The sequence below is a fragment of the Rhincodon typus genome, chromosome 9 (genome assembly GCF_021869965.1).
Source record: "Rhincodon typus isolate 14 chromosome 9, sRhiTyp1.1, whole genome shotgun sequence".
Taxonomy (NCBI): domain Eukaryota; kingdom Metazoa; phylum Chordata; class Chondrichthyes; order Orectolobiformes; family Rhincodontidae; genus Rhincodon; species Rhincodon typus.
Window position 1 is genome coordinate 42,926,801 of NC_063340.1, and position 18,640 is coordinate 42,945,440.

Here is an 18,640-nt window from a genome sequence, read left to right on the forward strand (position 1 = left end):
TTGTATGGTCTATTGATCTCTCTGCCTATAAATTCTATGCCTGTGTGCTTCTCTTCACTTCACCTGAGAAGGGGCGGTGCTTTGAAAGCTTGTGATTTCAAATAAATCTGTTGGACTTCTGACCTTGTCCACACCAGTCCAACACCAACACCTCCACATCATATTTCCCATGGATATTCCACCTAGCCTGCACATCCATGGAGACTGTGGACAACTTAGCACAGCCAATACACTTACCTGCCTATCTTTGGACTGTGAGCGAAAACCGGAGCAGCTGGAGGAAACCCATGCAGACTCAGGAAGAATGTGCAAACTCCACACTGACAGTCGCCAGAGGGTGGAATCAAACCCAGGTACCTGGTGCTGTGAGGTAGCAGTGCTAACCATTGAACCACCATACGATCTTAAGGTAGGATTCCTCTTGAAGGAAGGCTCCACAATGGTAATTTGTGCAAACTGAACACCAGAGTGCACAGGGATCCAGAATGATCAATGCAGATTTCAAGGTATTAGTTGCGCATGTGGACAGAAGGAGAGATCTGAAAGCTCCAGATGGGGTCAGGACTGTCTGAAGGATGACTCTCGGAAGGGAGACAGAGAAAATGACTGGGAAGCTTCACACCCAGAGCCTGGACCCAAGGATCTTGCAGCAGTGCTGCTCTTAAAGGAGGTAAACATTTGTGAATGTGTTGTCCATGACATGTCCTACCCAAAATTTAACCAACCTCTTACGCTGTTTAGTATCCAACTCTCTATTACTCATTCAACAGCACTCTCTGAGACAAAGGACTCTCACCCAATGTCCAGACATTTTACCTCAGCCTTAGACCTACTAATCTGCAAGCGTCGTGCCCAACTCGCGCTGCATTAATATATCACCAGCTTTTCAACTATGACTGGCACAGAAACCAAACTTAATGCTTCACAATCACTGGCATTTTGCCCTGTCTCTTGTAGGACATTATAGATTGGAGAAAATCATAATGATATACAGACTTCTGTCCCACATGAGATGAGGGCAATATTCTGTCAGAGAATGCAATCACAGAGTCAAGTGTAACACTCAGTGAAGTTATTGATTTTATATGACATAGGACACTTTCTCATGTCTTGTGTCTATTTAGATGAAGTAGTCATTCAGAATGTTTATCATTTTGTGCTCACCTGTGTGAACTGTTTCTCGGTAGGTAGCGTTCTTGACTCTTGAGGCAAAAGGTTATGGGTTCAAGGCCTGCCCCAGAGATTTGATCACAAAATCTAGGCTGACATTATAATGTAGCACTCATTCAGTAATGCACTAACAAGAATATGTCATCTTTCTAAAACATTGTTAAACTGAGGCGCAGTCAGCAGTCTCAGTGGTAGAAATAAAAGATATCATGGCACTTGGTTGAGTTTTTCTTAACCAAACAAAAACAAACTATTGGAGAAACTCAGCAGATCTGGTAGCATCTGTGAAGAACAAAAGAGTTAATGTTTCAAGTCTAGTGACGCTTCCTTAGAACTGACAGTAGCTGGGTAAAGGTGGTATTATACTGATGACAGGGTTGGGGGTGTGGGTGGAGGTGGAGTGTTGGTAAGGCCTGAGTGGATAGCTGGAAAGAGAACCAGAGAGAAGAACAAAATGATGAAAGGGATTGTTGATTAGGGTAGGGAAGAAGGGAAGATACAAAAACAAAGTTGCTGGAAAAGCTCAGCAGGTCTGGCAGCATCTGTGAAGGAGAAAACAGAGTGAACGTTTCGGGTCCGGTGACCCTTCCTCAGAACTTCCTCAGAAGGGAAGGTAGATAGGTGATAATAGGAACGTATGAATATTTGAAAATGGGGGGACTGTACTGAAAGAATCCCATTTCATGGCAGGACCTAGGTTGTGGGGGTGGGTAATAAACATGGAATAAGGCGATCATGCTCCAGAAATGAATCCTGAAGGCTATAAGGTCCCCAAGTGGGAGTTGACGTGTTGTTCTTCCAGCCTGTGTTGAACTTCACTGGACCACTGCAGGAGGCCTCAGACTGCAGGCATGGGAACATTGTAGAAGTGGGGGCAATTAGAAGCTCATTGGACACAAAATGTTGACTGTTTTTTCTTCACAGATGAGCCAGATCAGCCACGTTTCTGTTTTCGTTTGTTTCAGATCTCCAGCATCTGTAGTTCTTTGTTTTATTTAGAATTTTTCTTAATGCCCTGGTAAAGTATTTCTCACTCAACATCATGCTGCAGATTATCTGGTTATTGTTACATTGTTTTCATGGTTTTACATTTTATTACATAGTCTTTATGCATCATGCTATGCACGCATTATCTGCCACATTTTCTGCAGTACAATAGTGATTGTATTTCAAAATACAGTTAATTATCTGTAAAGTGATTTTGGATGTCTTGAGGTTGTGAAAACTACTTTATAAATGTGTATGTTTTCTCTTCAGTCCTCTTCTTAGGCGTCCATTTTACTGCACTGTGAATTTTTTTTTACTGTCAAGCTTGCCTGGATGAGTGCAGCTCCAAAAACACTCAAGAAACTTGACACCATCCAGGACAAAGCAGCCTGCTTGATTGGCACTATATATCTACAAGTATCCACTCCTTCCACCACCAAAGCTCAGTAACAGCAGTGTGTACTACCTACAAGATGCACTGCAGAAATTCATCAAAGATCCTCAGACAGCACCTTCCAAAAGCATGATCATTTCCATCTAGAAGGGCAAGGGTAGCAGAATGCCACCACCTTCATGTTCCTCTCTAAGCCACTCACCATCCGACTTAGAAATATATCATCAAACCTTCACTGGCGCTGGGTCAAAATCCTGGAATTCCATCCCTAATGGCATTGTGGGTCAACCCACATCAGTTGGGACTGCAGCAGTTCAAGAAGTCAGCTCACCACCACCTTCTCAAGGGCAATTAGGGACAGGCATTAAATTGCTGGTCAGCCAGTGAGCCCATATCCTACAAATGAATAAATTTTAAAAAGCTTATCCTCTTCCATTATGCCTTTTTCCCAAGTACTCTTTGCCTTATGTATTTTCTAATATTCATGTCAGTAAATTCCACTTCTTAGCTTGGTTATAGATTTGTGCAATCAATTTCTTCTTTATCTTCCATTTAGTTCATTTATCAATCTGTTTAAAGTCATGTTGGCTAATATTTCTGGCCCAGATTTTTTTGGGAATGTGTTTATCCTGCACAATCACATTCTGGCTTTAAAGATCCTTCACTTATTTCTACTGAAGTACCATTGAATAATCTCTCCTAATTTATTTGCTATATTTGTTCACTTATTTAATCAAATTAGCCCCTTTTAAAATTATGTACCTGACTTCATTTTTGGGTATTACCAACTTCCGAATCATGTTAAACATTTTCTCATTTGTTGATTGCTCTATGCTATTTCTTATACATTTGCTTGTCCATTAAACAAATACCAGGAACTGAAGTTTCACTTAGGGATATCAAAACAGAAGTTAGAGGTTTTTCAGGTGTGGCATCTGAGCCTGGGAAAAACAGCCACTCTGAATGTTACCAAAATCGAACAAATTATCATGGAGATAGGGTCTCTGCCTAATTAAGGGCAGCAACCAGTTAGTCAATGCAGGAGAGCCAATCAGAGGGCTTCCAGCTTGACAGGAGCAGCAGGTTGCAATAAGATATAAATAACTAAGATGGTGCTTCGACATAAAGATGCTCTCTAATCAACTTTTCAAAATATCCAATAAAAAAAACAGCGAAGTCACCACTGGGAGGGTGAAGGAGCAGAATCCTTTAAACAATGACCTTTATCTGTACCAACATGCAGGCATGGGAAGCTGACTGGCCTGCTTGGAGAGCTGGCACCCCTACCGCTGAACGTACAACTCCAATTAAAGTGACTGCATAGGCTTAGGAAACTGGAGGCTGACTGGAAAATCTAAAGTAGCTTCCTTCAACTGCCTAAATAAGGCTCTCATTAAATTTAATTGACAGCTCTGTTGAGCTCTGAACCCACCGTCCTTATACTTAGCTTCATGCCAGCCAATATTTTCAGACACCAACTGTCTCCATCCTCAACTTTGGTGAGACCTGAAAATCCTGCCCCAGATCAAGTTGAATATTATTTTTCAAGGTTTCATTAACTCACTGTGACAGGATACTGTCAGTTTTAATCTCCCAACTTTAATAATATGACTTAATTACTTATTTTAATACCATCCAGTCACCTTCAAAAGATTTCCAGACCAGACAGCTCTTGTTGGTTTCTGTACCAAACATCTACTCTCTAAAATTACTGATTAGTGAAACATCTTTGCATTTCTTCATCCCCTTATTGTCCTGTTCTGTCATTGGTGAACATTACATTGCAAACACTGCAATCACTAATTCTCTGCTGTTTAGAGATGCTTTTGTCCTCAATGTATATATTTGTAGGAAGTAATATTTCAACAAATTAATTATCCAATGCATATCTGCTATTTAAGCTAGAAGTCACATGACACCAGGTTATAGTCCAACAGTTTATATGAAATCACAAACTTTTGGAACGCAGCTCATTCATCAGGTGAAAGCTTATGATTTCGAATAAACCTATTAGACAATAACCTGGTGTCGTAACCTCTGACTTTATCCACCCAGTCCAACACTAGAACCTTTTTTAATTGTCACCTTTCTTTGAAGAAGTGCATGTTTTACATCCACTGTTTCCTGTCCATTTGACAAGCCTTTTTAACCTGTTTCTGCAAATCTCGATATTCAACCCATTCAGACCTCACCTGATTTGCAGAGCTCTTTAGATTCCTTTTCTTCCATTTGCAGTCATTTACTTATTTAGGTAGTGATTTTAGGTATGAATTTTCTCGGGATAATGTCTTTATTGATTTATTTTCCAACCACTGAAATGATCAAATCCTGCTAATCAAATTGCATATTCGGTAGCCTTGTTTTTATTGGTTAATCCTTCTAAAAGTATGGCTCCTAGTCTTTAGCATTTCTGAATTCTCAATCTCTTGATCCTTTCGTTGGCACTCTGTCCTAACCTCCATTTTTTTTTTGTATATTAATCTGTGTCACCTATTACAAGGGATCATCATCATCATCATCATTGTCGGTCCCTTGCAGACAAGGACAACTCTCTTCCACTCTTAGGGTGAGTCTGTGGGTGACTGTACGGATCAATACAGTTACCGCGGGCTCTGTTACACTTGGGGCAGAATGTTGTCGTGGGAAGGGATGTTTGGGGCATTGGTGTGGCAGCGTGCTCCTTTTGCTGTTTTCACCTTCCATTTTTTTCCCAACGGCAAGTCTTGGGGCTTGGTGCCTTCCTGATGCTCCTGGATGGCTTTTGCAGTTTGGATGGTCTTGGGCCAGTGATTCTCAGGCGTCTGTGAGATGGTCACACTTTGCCAGTGAGCCTTGAAGGTATCACTGAAGTGCTTCCTCTGACCACCTGGGGCTCGTCTCCTGTTTCGAAGTTGGGAGTTTGGTGTTGGTCATGTGGATGGCACGCCCAGCCCATCATAGCCAATTAAGGGTGGTCAGTGCTCAGTGCTGGGGTGCTGCCCTGGTCGAGGACGCTAGTGTTGGTGCAGCTTTCTTACCAGCAGATTTGCAGGATCTTGCGCAGACAGTATTTGGTGGTACTGCTGCAGGTGCTCGTTGAGGTGTCTACTGTGGACAGTCTATGTCTCAGAGCTTCATAGGAGAGCAGGAACCACAGTAGCTCTGTAAACCATGATCTTGTTGTCAGATCTGATGTTGTTCTCAAATACACTTCTCAGGCTGCGCTAGCACATTGGAGGTGATGCTGGATTTCTTCTTCAATAGCTGCTTTGGCCAACAGGATACCTCCAAGGTATTGGAAGTGGTCAACGTTCTCTAAGGCCTCCCCTTTGGACCTTGATGATCAGGGATTTGCTCCACAGTGCCAGGCCAGGTTGATGAAGGATCTTCGTCTTGCAGATGTTCAGGGTCAGACCCATACTTTCATATGCCACCAAAAAGGGGCTGACGGTGGTCTGGAATACGTCCTTGGAGATTGCACATACACAAACATGCACTGTCTCTGCAAAAGTCACCCCAACCAAAGAGCTGCTGCAGCTGCACACCCTTGTTTGCCTTAGCTGGAAGGAGGAGAGCATCCTGGGAGAGCTCCAAGAAGCCACAGCCGTGAGTATTTTCAAAAAAGGGAAGAGGTCCGACTGTGGTGACTACAGGGGAATGTCCCTGCGGTTGGCCATTGGAAAAGTCAATCCCAAGGTCCTCCTCAACGATTTTCATCCCTATGGCTGAAGAACTCCTCCTAGAGTCTTGGTGTGGCTTTTGGCCACGGAAGGGCACAACAGACATGATTTTCACCGCACGATAGCTGCAGGTGAAATACAGAGAAAAGAACCGATTGCTGTACGTGGCCTTCTTTGACCTTACAAAAGCCTTTGACACTGTCAATTGGGAAGCATAATGGAGCATCTTTCCGCGCTTTGGTCATCATGAAGTTTGTCACCATCCTTCGCTGCTTCACGATGACATGCAAATTGTGGTAATGACAAACGGCTCCGCCACCAACCCACTCCCTGTTTGGAACGGTGTCAAGCAGGGCTGCATCATCACCCCGACAATGTTCTCGATCCACCAGGCTGTAATGCTTCACCTCACCATTAACAAACACCCTGCTGTAGTGAAGCGAACATAGAACATAGAACAGTACAGTACAGTACAGGCCCTTCAGTCCACAATGTTGTGCCGACCTATTATCCTACTAATATCAAACTACCCTGCATACCCTACATTATACTATCAACCATGTGCCTATCCAAGAGTCTTTTAAATGTCTCTAATGTATCTGACTTGCAGAACCTGTGGGAGATTATTCAACTTCCACTGCCTTCAAGCCAAAACCAAAGTCACCCCAACCAGTGTCATTACAAGGGATATACACTGCCTCAAATGGTTACACTAATGCTTTGACTCATGAAACCGACAGTAACTTGTATACAAGCAGAAGAACATGAGCACTTCATAAGTCACTCCATGTTTTACCCCAATGACTGTAGTATTTAATTATGTAATATATTTGTTGCATATATGCTCAGTTAGCATATGAGTCAATCTTGCTAAATTTCTTTTCCTGTCATGTTGATCCCCACGATTTCTGTCATGCATCTGTGTCATCCTGTCAGTTATGCTTGGGAGTATCATGTTAAAGCTGATCATTCTCATGATATTTCTTGCACTAAGCTATTTTTTCATTCACATTATTTTGATAATTGAATAGTGCACAGTAGACAGAATGTAAACTAAACTGGGCAGCCATCATCTGAAGGTGCTGCAGAAACTATACCTGCGACAATTTTACATTGTGTGGCACCAGATATGTTAGTGACTACGAAGCCATAATTGCACAGAAATCAGGACTGAGGAAGAAAGGAGAGGTCAACTTGCTTTACTCACCAGGACTTTCTCAATGTTGGTGGATAAAGGTGACGAAAGGTGACAAAAGTACAGTTCATGTAGATGGAGATAAGAGATTAAAGATCAACCATACTAATCAGTCCAAATGATCCTTGCTGTCACATACCCCAGCTCAAATTGGCAGCATATGTACCCAGCCCAAATTGGCAGCACAATTTCCTGATTTATTTACAAACCTAACTGTTTAAAAATTGAAGGATTTGTCTCAAGACATTTTGGGATCACTGGCAAAGTATTTAAAAATTAATATCCTGAATTGACAGAAACTTTAACAAGCTCCTTGAGGAACTTGATAGTCTGCTAATTTGTGACATCTGCATTTCCTGTTCCTTTCCCTCAACTTTGCCTATACCCCACCTTCCAGAGGCATTGGAATACCACGATGGCCGCCTGGACCATGATTTGAAATACTTGCCTGCACCAGATCCCAACTCCTTGACTCTTTGAAGATTATCCCAATTTGAAAGGCAAAATCAATAAGTTATAATGAAACTACTAACAAGAACATGCAGAAAACCTAAGCACTATCAGTGGTCTCATGGATACAGAAGATAGGGTAATATTATTCAGATGCTACAGCCAGACCAAACTCCCTGTAATGAGACATCAAAAGAATGTATAATGGTAATAGAGTATAATTGTGATGATATCAGTGTTAAATAATTATGTAGTGTGTCCTGGAACGAGGCAGAAGCTCTATCAGGGTCTAAGAGAATGTGTGTATATCTACAATGCTCTAAATAAGGTTTTAAAGAAAGCACCTCAACTTAAGCAGTACTCTGGAGAGCAAATATTTATATCTATAAATATGGGTGAGGTGTCGAATGACTGGAGCGTGGCTAATGTTGTGCCTTTGTTTAAGAAGAGATGTAAGGAGAAACCTGTGAGTCTGACTTCGGTGGTAGGTAAGTTGTTGGAAGTGATTCTGAAAGACAGGATTTATATGCATTTGGAGAGGCAAAGAATGATTAGGGATAGTCAGTGTGGTTTTGTGCGAGGGAAATCACATCTCACAAACTTGTTTTTTGAGGAAGTAACGAGGAAGATTGATGGGGGCAGAGCAGTAGACGTTTCTTACTTGGACTTCAGTAAAGCCTTTGACAAGGTTCCACATTGTAGACAATTAATAAAGTTAGATCATATGGGATTCAGGGTGAGCTTGGCAATTGGATACAAAATTGGTTTAATGATAGGAGAGAGAGTGATGGTGGGGGATTGTTTTACCTGTGACCAGCAGTCTTCCATATGGCTTGGTACTGGGTCCATAATTTTTTATCTTTTATATAAACAATTTGGATGACAATATAGAAAGCATGGTTAGTAAGTTTGCGGACCTCTCCAAAATTGATGGTGAAGTGGACAGTGCAGAAGGTATCTAAGATTACAAAGAGATCTTGATCAATTGGGTCAATGGGCTGAAGAGTGGCAGATGGAGCTTAATTTGGATAAATGTGAGGTATTACATTTTGGTAAAACAAAACCAAGACTTATACAATTAAAATTAGGGCTTTGGGCCGTGTTGTCGAACGGAAAGACCTAGGGGTACGGGTACATAATTCTTTGAAGTTTGCATCTCATAGCCTTGTTATAGGAAGGATATTATTAAGCTGGAGAGGGTTCAGCAGAGATTTGTTAGAATGTTGCTGGTAATGGAGGTTTGAGTTATAAGGAGAGGCTGGATAGGTTGAAACTTTTTTAACTGGAGTGTAGGAGGTTGAGATGTGACCGTATAAAATAGAGAGGTATAAATCAGGTGAATGGCACTGAGTTTTCACTACAGTGGGGGATTTCAAGACAAGGGGGCATATGAGAGTAGAAAGATTTTAAAAAAACATGAGGCATTTATTTTTACACAGAGTGGTTTTTGTGTGGAATGAGCTTCCAGAGGAAGTGGTGTGTGTGGGTACAGTTACAATGTTTAAAAGAAATTTAGATAAGTACGTGAATAGGAAATGTTTGGAGGGATATGGTCCAAGCGCAGGCAGGTGGAACTAGTTTAGTTTGGGATTATAGTTGGCATGGACTGGTTAGACCAAAGGAAATGTTTCCATGTTGTATGACTGTGTGATGCTATGACTCAATAACAAAACTAATTAGACCCCCTGCACACAATAAAACACTGCCTGACTCAGAAACTAGCCAGATCTGAAATTTGACACAAACTCTGGCCCAAGATTAGCAGTTTTGAGACACTGATCTGTAGTTAAGTTTGAGAAGGTTATAAAGGTGGCAAATACCAGGATAATAGACTAATGCAAAGCCAATTTTGAGTAACTGACAGATCTTTGAAAAATAAAATGGGCACCAGTATTAACAAGTCAGTCTGTATAACCGCAGCAAGACAGTCTTCAGAGGAGTCCAAGAAACCATATTCTGCTGAAATATACAAGAGCAAATTAATTGATGAGATACCAGGTTTAAATAAAAGCATGTGGGGGAAACAAATAGGGTACAGAAAGAGAAATTGACTAAGTACATGAAGAACAGGTATGAGCATGACAAGGGAAAGTATATAGATATTAGATGATAAGTCAAAGTAGAAATAGGGATGCTAAAAGAAAATAGTACATTTTCTACAGGCACATAAATAAGGACATCAGGATAGGAATACTATGAAAGGACAACAAGATGGCAGAAACATGAATTCATTATTTTACTTAAATATTTACCAGGGAAATAAATCAGTTGGACAAAATACCAGAAGATGACATTTGAAATACGATAACAGTATTTAAAGTAAAATAACAAAAACATTCAATAAGCTAATCAGATTTAATGAGGGATTGTATCCATGCATTTTAAGATGAGCTAGAGAAAAACATTCACCATTTTATATAATTTATTAGGGAAAAGGTTCCTGCAGACTGACAGCTAACATTATACCTATATTTAAGCAGGGTCACAAACATCTCTATTGAATTGTTAAACAGTCAGCTAAATATTAGTATTAAAAGAATAGGAAAACTAATGGAATCCCCACTGACTTATACTTTTTGGATTCTTTATTTTTAAAATTTTTACAGTGAATGGATGGATTTCAGGAAGTAATAGCTTGCTCAACCAAATTCATTGAATTATTTGAAGAAGTAACGCAAAGAGTAGAAGGTTGATGTAATTTATCCAGATTTCCTAATGGCCTTCAAATAGGTACCACACAATGAATAAACTCATAAGCATGCAAATATATGGACAAGTAGTGGCTAACTTGGCTACAAGCTGAAAAGAGTAGGGATTAAGAATAGCTATTCAGAGTTGCGAGGGATTGAAAATGGGATCGTTCAAGTTACAATGCTGGTCCACTGTTCACCAGTTATATTATTTATTTAAATTTTAACATCAAAACCCAAGCTGATTTGCTCTGGAATAGTGTAGAAGTATACTTAAATAAAAAGATTATAGATCAACTCAATTGTAGCTTTTGGGATAAATGTATTGTCTCAGTCTGTTTGTAAACAATATATCTCAAAAGTGGATGGAAGGATTTCAGCAAAACATGGTACGCAGGTTATGGCCCAAGGAAGAACAGATATACCTTTAGCTAAAGAACATCTGGATTGTAGAATTTTGTGAAGTATCTGTTAATATTTGGAAATGAGGCAAATTGGTTTCTTTTAGAATATTGTGGTTTATCGCAGCTGTTGTGGTGGAATTTGTAACAGCTGTCAAATGAAGTGTAATTTTCAGAGCAGGTTACTGGATGAGGATTGGTCTGAAGCTTCCTAAATGAGATAGGGTTCTTAGTTAATTTCTTTTTCTTTCAGATTTGTGGTTATGGAGAATTAACTAGGCAGTGAAAAGAGTTGAGGAAAAGTTGCTTAATTGTAAGATATTAACGCAGCATGACAGAGGCATGGAGTCAACTTTGTGCTTCCTTCATTCATTTTTAATATTTTTGTACTTTTTTTTTCCAGTAGGAATTTGAGAATTTTTGAATTTTGCTGAGGGCAGTCACAGGTTGTGATAGTGTCACAATTTAAGAAAGATTTCAGGAAAATTGCAAAACTAAAAATTCATGCTGACAAAATACCAGCTCATTTAAAAATGCTGATATTTTCTTGGAATTTTTAACGTGTAATTTTAATAAATGAAAATAATAAGAGTATTTTATTCTGTTAAAATTCTAAAACACCAGCTTATACACTCAAAATATCATAAATATAAAAGAGCAAGACATGTCAGAAATAGGATAAAGGAAATGGAATAAATAGGATAATAGGATCTAAAGTATTTTATAAATTGTCAAATTATTTTTCCTTTTAAATGTTTTTTATCAGTTCATCTGTGTTGTAAACTCATAGCTAACTTAATAACACTTTACATTTAGGCCCAGTGAAACTTGTTGCATGGGTTTTATTTTATATTCTCCGTGTATTTCTACCACACCCGTCAATTTAGTTTTAACAACTTGCTTCATTGTTCTTGCCTTTAAATTGTGCTTTTCATAGCATCAAATACATGACATTCCTTCTTGATGCTGTAGTAAATAAATTATGTATCTTTTAATGATTTTGAAGAGTTTTGTTGGCAAAGCTGCCTTTCAACTCCGATTTTAGCCTCGAAATGATGTGAATTTTATAAAACAGTTGTGAATTTATGTCCAGGAAGAGTATAGTACATTGAATATGCTAAATTATTTCTCACTTCCATCCCAGCCATGAATGATCTGCTCCAGTCTATGATCTCAGCAGGCGCACAATGGTCAGGCAGTTCTGAAAATTTGGAGGAACCTAATGAAGTGACTACTGGACAGAGGAGGACAGAATTGGGATCCATGGCATTTTCCACAACAGCTATCAATCTAGCCACTGCAAATTCTTCTGGCTTCAGAGCCAAACAAAGACTTAAGCCTAAAGGTATTGTTTGACAACGTTTGAAGTGAATTGTTAAATTCTCTTTGCATCTAACATTAACAACTCATCGTATGCATAGTTAACGCTGTATAAAAGATTATGTTGTAAAGCTGCATTGCCAAAATTAGCCATTTGTTTAAACATAAAAGACATTTCACAGAGACTAATGGACAGCAAGAGTATTTGCTCCACAGATATACTAACAGCATGTAATTATTTGTTTTATTTTGTCGTTATTAAAGATGGACTATTTTATAAATAGGATCTGTTAAGATTTAGTCCTGTAATTCTCTCATGCAGTTAAGAACTACAGTAATATATCAATAGTAGAGTTATGTGTTGACTATCGCCAAAGTAGTTTTCAATCTTCATTGCCAAAAAATAGTTATTTTAAAACAAGGTGATTTTTCTTGTGGTTCTGAAGCTCAAACACAGCCATTAAATAATAGGTCTATATTATGCCTGTTGTTCTTGTTCATCAGGAGAAAGAATTTTTGTAGATGCATTTTCTTTCAACTTTGACTTTTTAAACGTTTTAAATTAAGCTTATCTTTTGCATCTAATTGTCTAAAAATGCAAATGTAAAATGCACCAATTTCAACAAGCCTATTAAGAAAAAGATCTAAGTTTTTCTTAGCTGCATATGATTTGCTCTTTTGCCCTGTCTAATTTGCTCTATCTGCTGATTTTGTCACTCTGATCTTCTAAGCAGTTAAAGCTGTCTGTCGTCCTTTCTGGCACTAGAGCCCTCTTCTGTTCCTGAAGAACCAAGACAATTTTTTTAGTATTAAAAGCAATGAGATTTTTAAGACCTAAAATAATTTGGTCTTGGTTTAAGAGTTCTATGATGATGTTGCTGGAAACTCGTTGTACTTGCCCTCTTATGGTATGGTCACCCTGTTTTGTACCTGTGAGGAGATTTAGGCACAGGAAATATTACACTGAGCGAGCTTCCAATGTTCAGACTGCTTGTTATTTCTCCAGTTTCAGGCTGTAGTAACTCCTGTCATATAATCACTGAGAAGGTAATCTCTGATTATTTCCTTGCATTGCTATCTACCCATACTCCACCTTTCCAGAAAACTTAATTCACTATCTACCCAGGGCAAAAAAAAAACTTTCCAAATCAATTGCTACTTTCACATTCTCATCTAATCTTTAACCTTCAATTTACCATAACATCTATTAATTTGCTAAAGCACACTCTTTGCAGTACCTTTAATACCCATGTCTCACAAGAGCTGTCACACTTGCACACCAAAATTGTTCCTTTTGTTATACTTGCTCTGCTCTAAGGAACTCGGATGTTAACGTGTTTGAGCAATTGGTTTAACTATTCATCTCCTGACCAAGCTGGACCACTTAAAGCACTATCAGCCAATGGACTCCATAAATAAAAGTGTGAAAAAAAATCATCCAGGGATGCAAATATTGAACTACCCTTCACTGCTGCCTCTTCCCTTCCCTCCAATAATAAGTGGTATGGCTACCCCCGATACAAAGATTCCAAGTAACTTTCCCCCTCCTTGATGCATCAGTGTCTGTAGTTCAACCTCCAGTTTGTAAACTCTAAATCTTGAAACACTTAGGAACATAGGAAATAGAAGCAGGAGTAGGCCATTCGACCCACTAAGCCCACTCCACTATGTAGCATGATAATTGCTATTCCTCTATCTCAATGCCATACTCCTGTTTTCTCCTCATTCTCCTTAACACTTGTAAGCTTGTAGAAATCCATCTGTCTATTTATTAAATATAGTCAGTGATTTGGACTCTACAGGTTTCTGTGGAAGAGAATTCCACAAATTCTCCACCGTCTGAGTGAAGAGATTTCAATTCATCTCAGTCTGAAATAACCTATCACATATTCTGAGACCATGACCCCTGTAACTATCATCCCTGTAACCAGTCTGTCCAGCCCTGAGAGAATTTTATATATTTCAATGAGACCCCTCTCATTCTTGTAACCTCCAGTGACTAGAGTCCCAGTCAACACAGGCACCTCATTTGACGAACCTGCCATCCCAGGAATCAGTCTGGTGAGTCATCGTAGAACTCTTTCTATGGCAAGTATATTTTTCCTAATGTAAGGAGAGCAAAATTGCACGCAAAAATCCAGGTGTGGTTTCACCAAGTCCACGTACTCGGCAGTAAAACTTGTTCCTATACTCAATCTCTCTTGCAGTGAAATCCTTCCTAATTGCTTGCTGAACTTGCATGCTTTCTTTCAGTGATCAGTGTACAAGGACAACCAAGTCCCTTTGTACATCATCATTTCCCAATCAATCACCATTTAAGTAATACTGTGCCAGTTGTTTTTGCCTACTGAAGTGGATAACTTCATGTTATCTTCACTTATCCATGTAATACAGTATATACCAGGCATTTTCCACACATTCAACTCAAGAACGTTGATATAGGAACAGAAGTAGGCCATTCAGCCTATCAAGTCTGCTAAATCATTTTGAGATCATTTGCCTTCTCTACTACCCGCTGAACTTGGATGCTAGCTTTTTGTCATTCATGGATAAGGACTTCAGAATACCTTTGGTCTGGAGCTTCCTGCAGTCCTTCTCCATTTGGATGATGTAAAGCTCCTCTATTCTTCCTGCCAGACTGCTTAACCTCTCAATTCCCCACATTCTGTTCCATTGGCCACGTTTTCTGCCTGCTTACCTAACCTACCTGTATCCATCTGCACATTCTTTGTGTCATCCTTAGTGCGGTCCAACCTACTTTTGTTTCATCTGCAAACTTGGCTATAGTCCATTTACTTACCCCATCAAAGTCATTAATATATATTGTAAATAATCGTGGCTGTAGCATTGATCCCTTTGCTCCTCTGGTTACAGATTGTCATCCTGAAAATGCACCATTTATCCCAACTTCATCTTCTGTCAGTTAGCTAATCCTTTATACATGCCAATATACTGCCTCCAACACCATGGGCTCCTATTAAGTACCTAATGTGAGGTATCTTGTCTAACATCTTCTGAAAATCCAAATATATTACATCCACTGCTCTCCCTTTATCTAGCTCATTACCTGCTCAAAGAATTTAATAAATTTGTCAGGCATGATTTGCCCTTCATGAAGCCATGCTGACTGCTTGATCATGTTATGTACTTCTAATTGCTCTGCTATTCCTGCTTTATAATTGACTCTAACATTTTTCCAATAATAGATGTTTAGCTTACTGGTCTATCTTGCCATTTTTAAAAACTTCCCTTTTAAAATGAACATGCTACATTGGCAATTTTCCAATCCTCTGGGGCTTTTACAGAATCTAATGATTCCTGGTTGATTAGTACCTGTGCATCCACTGTTTCTGTAGCTCTGCCCTTACATATCTTGGGATGCATCCTGTTAGGGCCAGGGGACATGCCAGTCTTTAGCCTCATTAGTTTCTGCAACACTTTTTCTTCTACTGATAGTTATTGTATTTATTTCCTCTCCTTTTGTCTCTTGAATGTTTAGTAATTTTGGAATGCTGTTAGTTTCTTCTAGTGTGAAGACTGATGCAAAGTATTTCTTCAACGCCTCTGCCCCTTCTTCGTTCCCTATTATTATTTCCACTGCTTCCACTGCCTCATTCTCTAACGGAACTGTGTTCACCTTGGCTTCTCTCTTTAAAGAAGCTGTTGTTGTCCATCATGCTATTTCTTGCAAGTTTACACTCAATTTATCTTCTCATTTTTTTGTTTTTTTGTCCTCTTTTATTGGTTATTAAAACTTTTCCAATCATCTGCCTTATGACTAATCTTTGCCACATTGTATGTTTTTTCTTTCGGTTTGATGCTATCCTTAACTTCCCTGGTTAACCATGGTTGGTTTATCCCCTTCTTGGAATTCTTCATGCTCACTGGAAGATGTCTTTCGTTTTTATTTTCTTAAACATGTGCCATTGTTCCTGAAACATCTTTGCTGCTAAACCCCTTTTCCAGTCCATTTTGAAATCCAGTGCTGTCTTCATTCCTTTGCTAAGCTTAAATAAGGGCAATGACACAGTTGTTTCCAACCCAAGTTCCTCCCTCTCAAACTGAATGCTAAATTCTATCATGTTATGGTCAATGTTTTGGTAGGGATCTTTTACTCCGACACCGTTTATTGAACCTGCCTCATTACATGTCACCAGATCAAAAATAGCCCGATCCCTGGTTATCACACATTGTTCAAAAAAACTGTTCCGAATATACTCTACAAATTCTTACTCATGGCCTCTTCTGCCAATCTGACTATCCCAATCTATATGAAGATCAAAGTCACCTGTGATTAATGGGCTCCATTAGTTATATGCCTTCATTATTTCCTATTTATTCTGCGTACCAACATATGACTACTGTTAGGGAGCCTAGAGACGACTCCTACCTATCTGTCTGTCTTCTTTATTTCCTCTCTCCACTCATACTGATTCTACACCTTCCAATTCAAATCACGTCTTGCTATCATACTTATTACATCAAATACCATCAGTGCTATCCACCACCCTTTTCTTCCTGCCTATCCTTTCAAAAGTCACATACCCCTGAAAATTTAATTCCCAGCTTTGATTTCCTTACAAACAGGTCCCCATAATGACTTATAAGATCATACCTCTCAACCTGTATTTGTGCAGTCAGTTCATCTATTTTGTTTCAAATATTACATTCAAGTAGAAAGCCATTGGTTTTGCCTTTTTTACCATTTTTTTCCTCCTTTCGAACCTTACTTCACAGTTATTTTTCCATGTTTGTATGTTCTGTCCCTTCTTGTCCCACTTATCCCTCTAATTACCTTAAAGCCCTCTCTACAGCTGTAGCTATTCAATTTGCCAGGGCACTGGTCCCAGCACAATTCAAGTAAACCCACCCCCCTCCACCCCGTCCAGAACAGCTCCCTTCTACTCCAGTACTGGTGCCAGTGCCCCACAAACTGGAAGCCATTCCTCCGACACCAATCTTTGAGCCGCGCATTTAACTCCTTGACTTTATAACCCTATACCAGTTTGCCCATGGCTCAGGTAGTAATCCAGATAATATTACCTTTTGAGGTCCTGCTCTCTAATTTAGCACTTAAGTTAATCAAAGTCTCCATTCTTGTCCAAGAAATAGAGTTGTTACTAAAGTGGACAACTATTAGGTCTGTCTCCGCCCTCTTCCAGTGCTTTTTTCAGTCCCTTAACTCTGCCATTGGGCAGGTAATACAGCCTTCAGGACTCCTGCTCACAGCTGCAGAAAACAGTATTTTCCCCTTAATTACATTCCTATTTATTTCCTCCATTCGAAAGGCACCCTGTATAAAAGTGCTGTGGTTAGTTTGCTCATTCTCTCGGCAGTCCCCACTCACGTCTGCACAACTTGCAATAACTGTAACATTTGGACAATTGCAGCGGCCAAGACTCTTCAGTTTCCTCCTCATACCTGCCTCACCTGAAGTCACCCCTTCTGTCCCTGAACACAGACCAATTTTGAACAAACTAATCTAAAGGGAGCAAAGTGCCCACATAACTTGACTGAATCGCTTTGAAGACTCTTTACAGCCACCTCACTACACACAATCTTACCTATTTTGTGTCATCAGTACCCTTGGAAATACTATATTTGATTCAGTAATGCAAATCATTGATAGAGATTGTAACTGGGAATAAGGCACTGATCCCTGTAATACCCCAATTGTCACTGCCTTCCACTCCAAAAATACTTGTTTATTCCAAATCTTTGTCTTCATCCCCTCTCAATTCTCAGTCCATACCAGTATATAACTACTTATCCCAAGGGCTTTGATTTTTCCCATTAATCTCTTACATGAAAATTTATAGAAGCTTTCTGAATATCCAAATATACCACATCCATGAGTTCCAACCCATCTATGTTATTAGTTATGTCCTCAAAAACTTTCAGTGGATTGGTTAAATATGATTTCCCTTTCAAAACTTCATTTTAACTTTGACTACTCCCATTAGTATTATTTAAGTATCCTGTTACCACATCCTTTATAATTACCTCTAGGATTTTCCCAACCTCTGATGTTAGGCTAACTGATCTGTAATGCTCTGTTTTCACTCTCCTTTTTTAAATAATTGCAAAAGTGACCCTCCAAACTATTTGGGCTGTTCCAGAATCTACAGAATGTTTGGAGCAGCTGCTATTTCCATGGTCACCTCCTTTACTATCCTGGAATATAGACTATCAGGTCTGGGGGATTTAACAGCTTTCAATCCCGTTAATTTCTCCAGCATTTCATTTAAACTGATACTAACCTCCTTAAAATCTTCCTTGCCAAAAAAGCTCTGCTTCCCTAGTATTTCTAGGAAGTTACTTGTGTCGTCTTCTGTGAAGTCAGAACTTAAGTAGTTGTTTAATTGTTGTCCCAT

General features: G+C 39.3%; 1 protein-coding gene across 7 annotated transcripts in view; it reads left to right on the forward strand.

Moving 5' to 3' along the window:
• ccdc88ab (coiled-coil domain containing 88Ab) overlaps nt 1-18,640 on the forward strand; it is a 342,694-nt gene that overhangs the window by 285,123 nt on the left and 38,931 nt on the right. For all 7 annotated transcript variants that reach the window (XM_048601173.1, XM_048601174.1, XM_048601175.1 and 4 more), the window contains one exon: nt 12,091-12,291. In XM_048601173.1, coding sequence (XP_048457130.1) covers nt 12,091-12,291 — 201 coding nt within the window. The remainder of the gene's footprint in view (nt 1-12,090; nt 12,292-18,640) is intronic.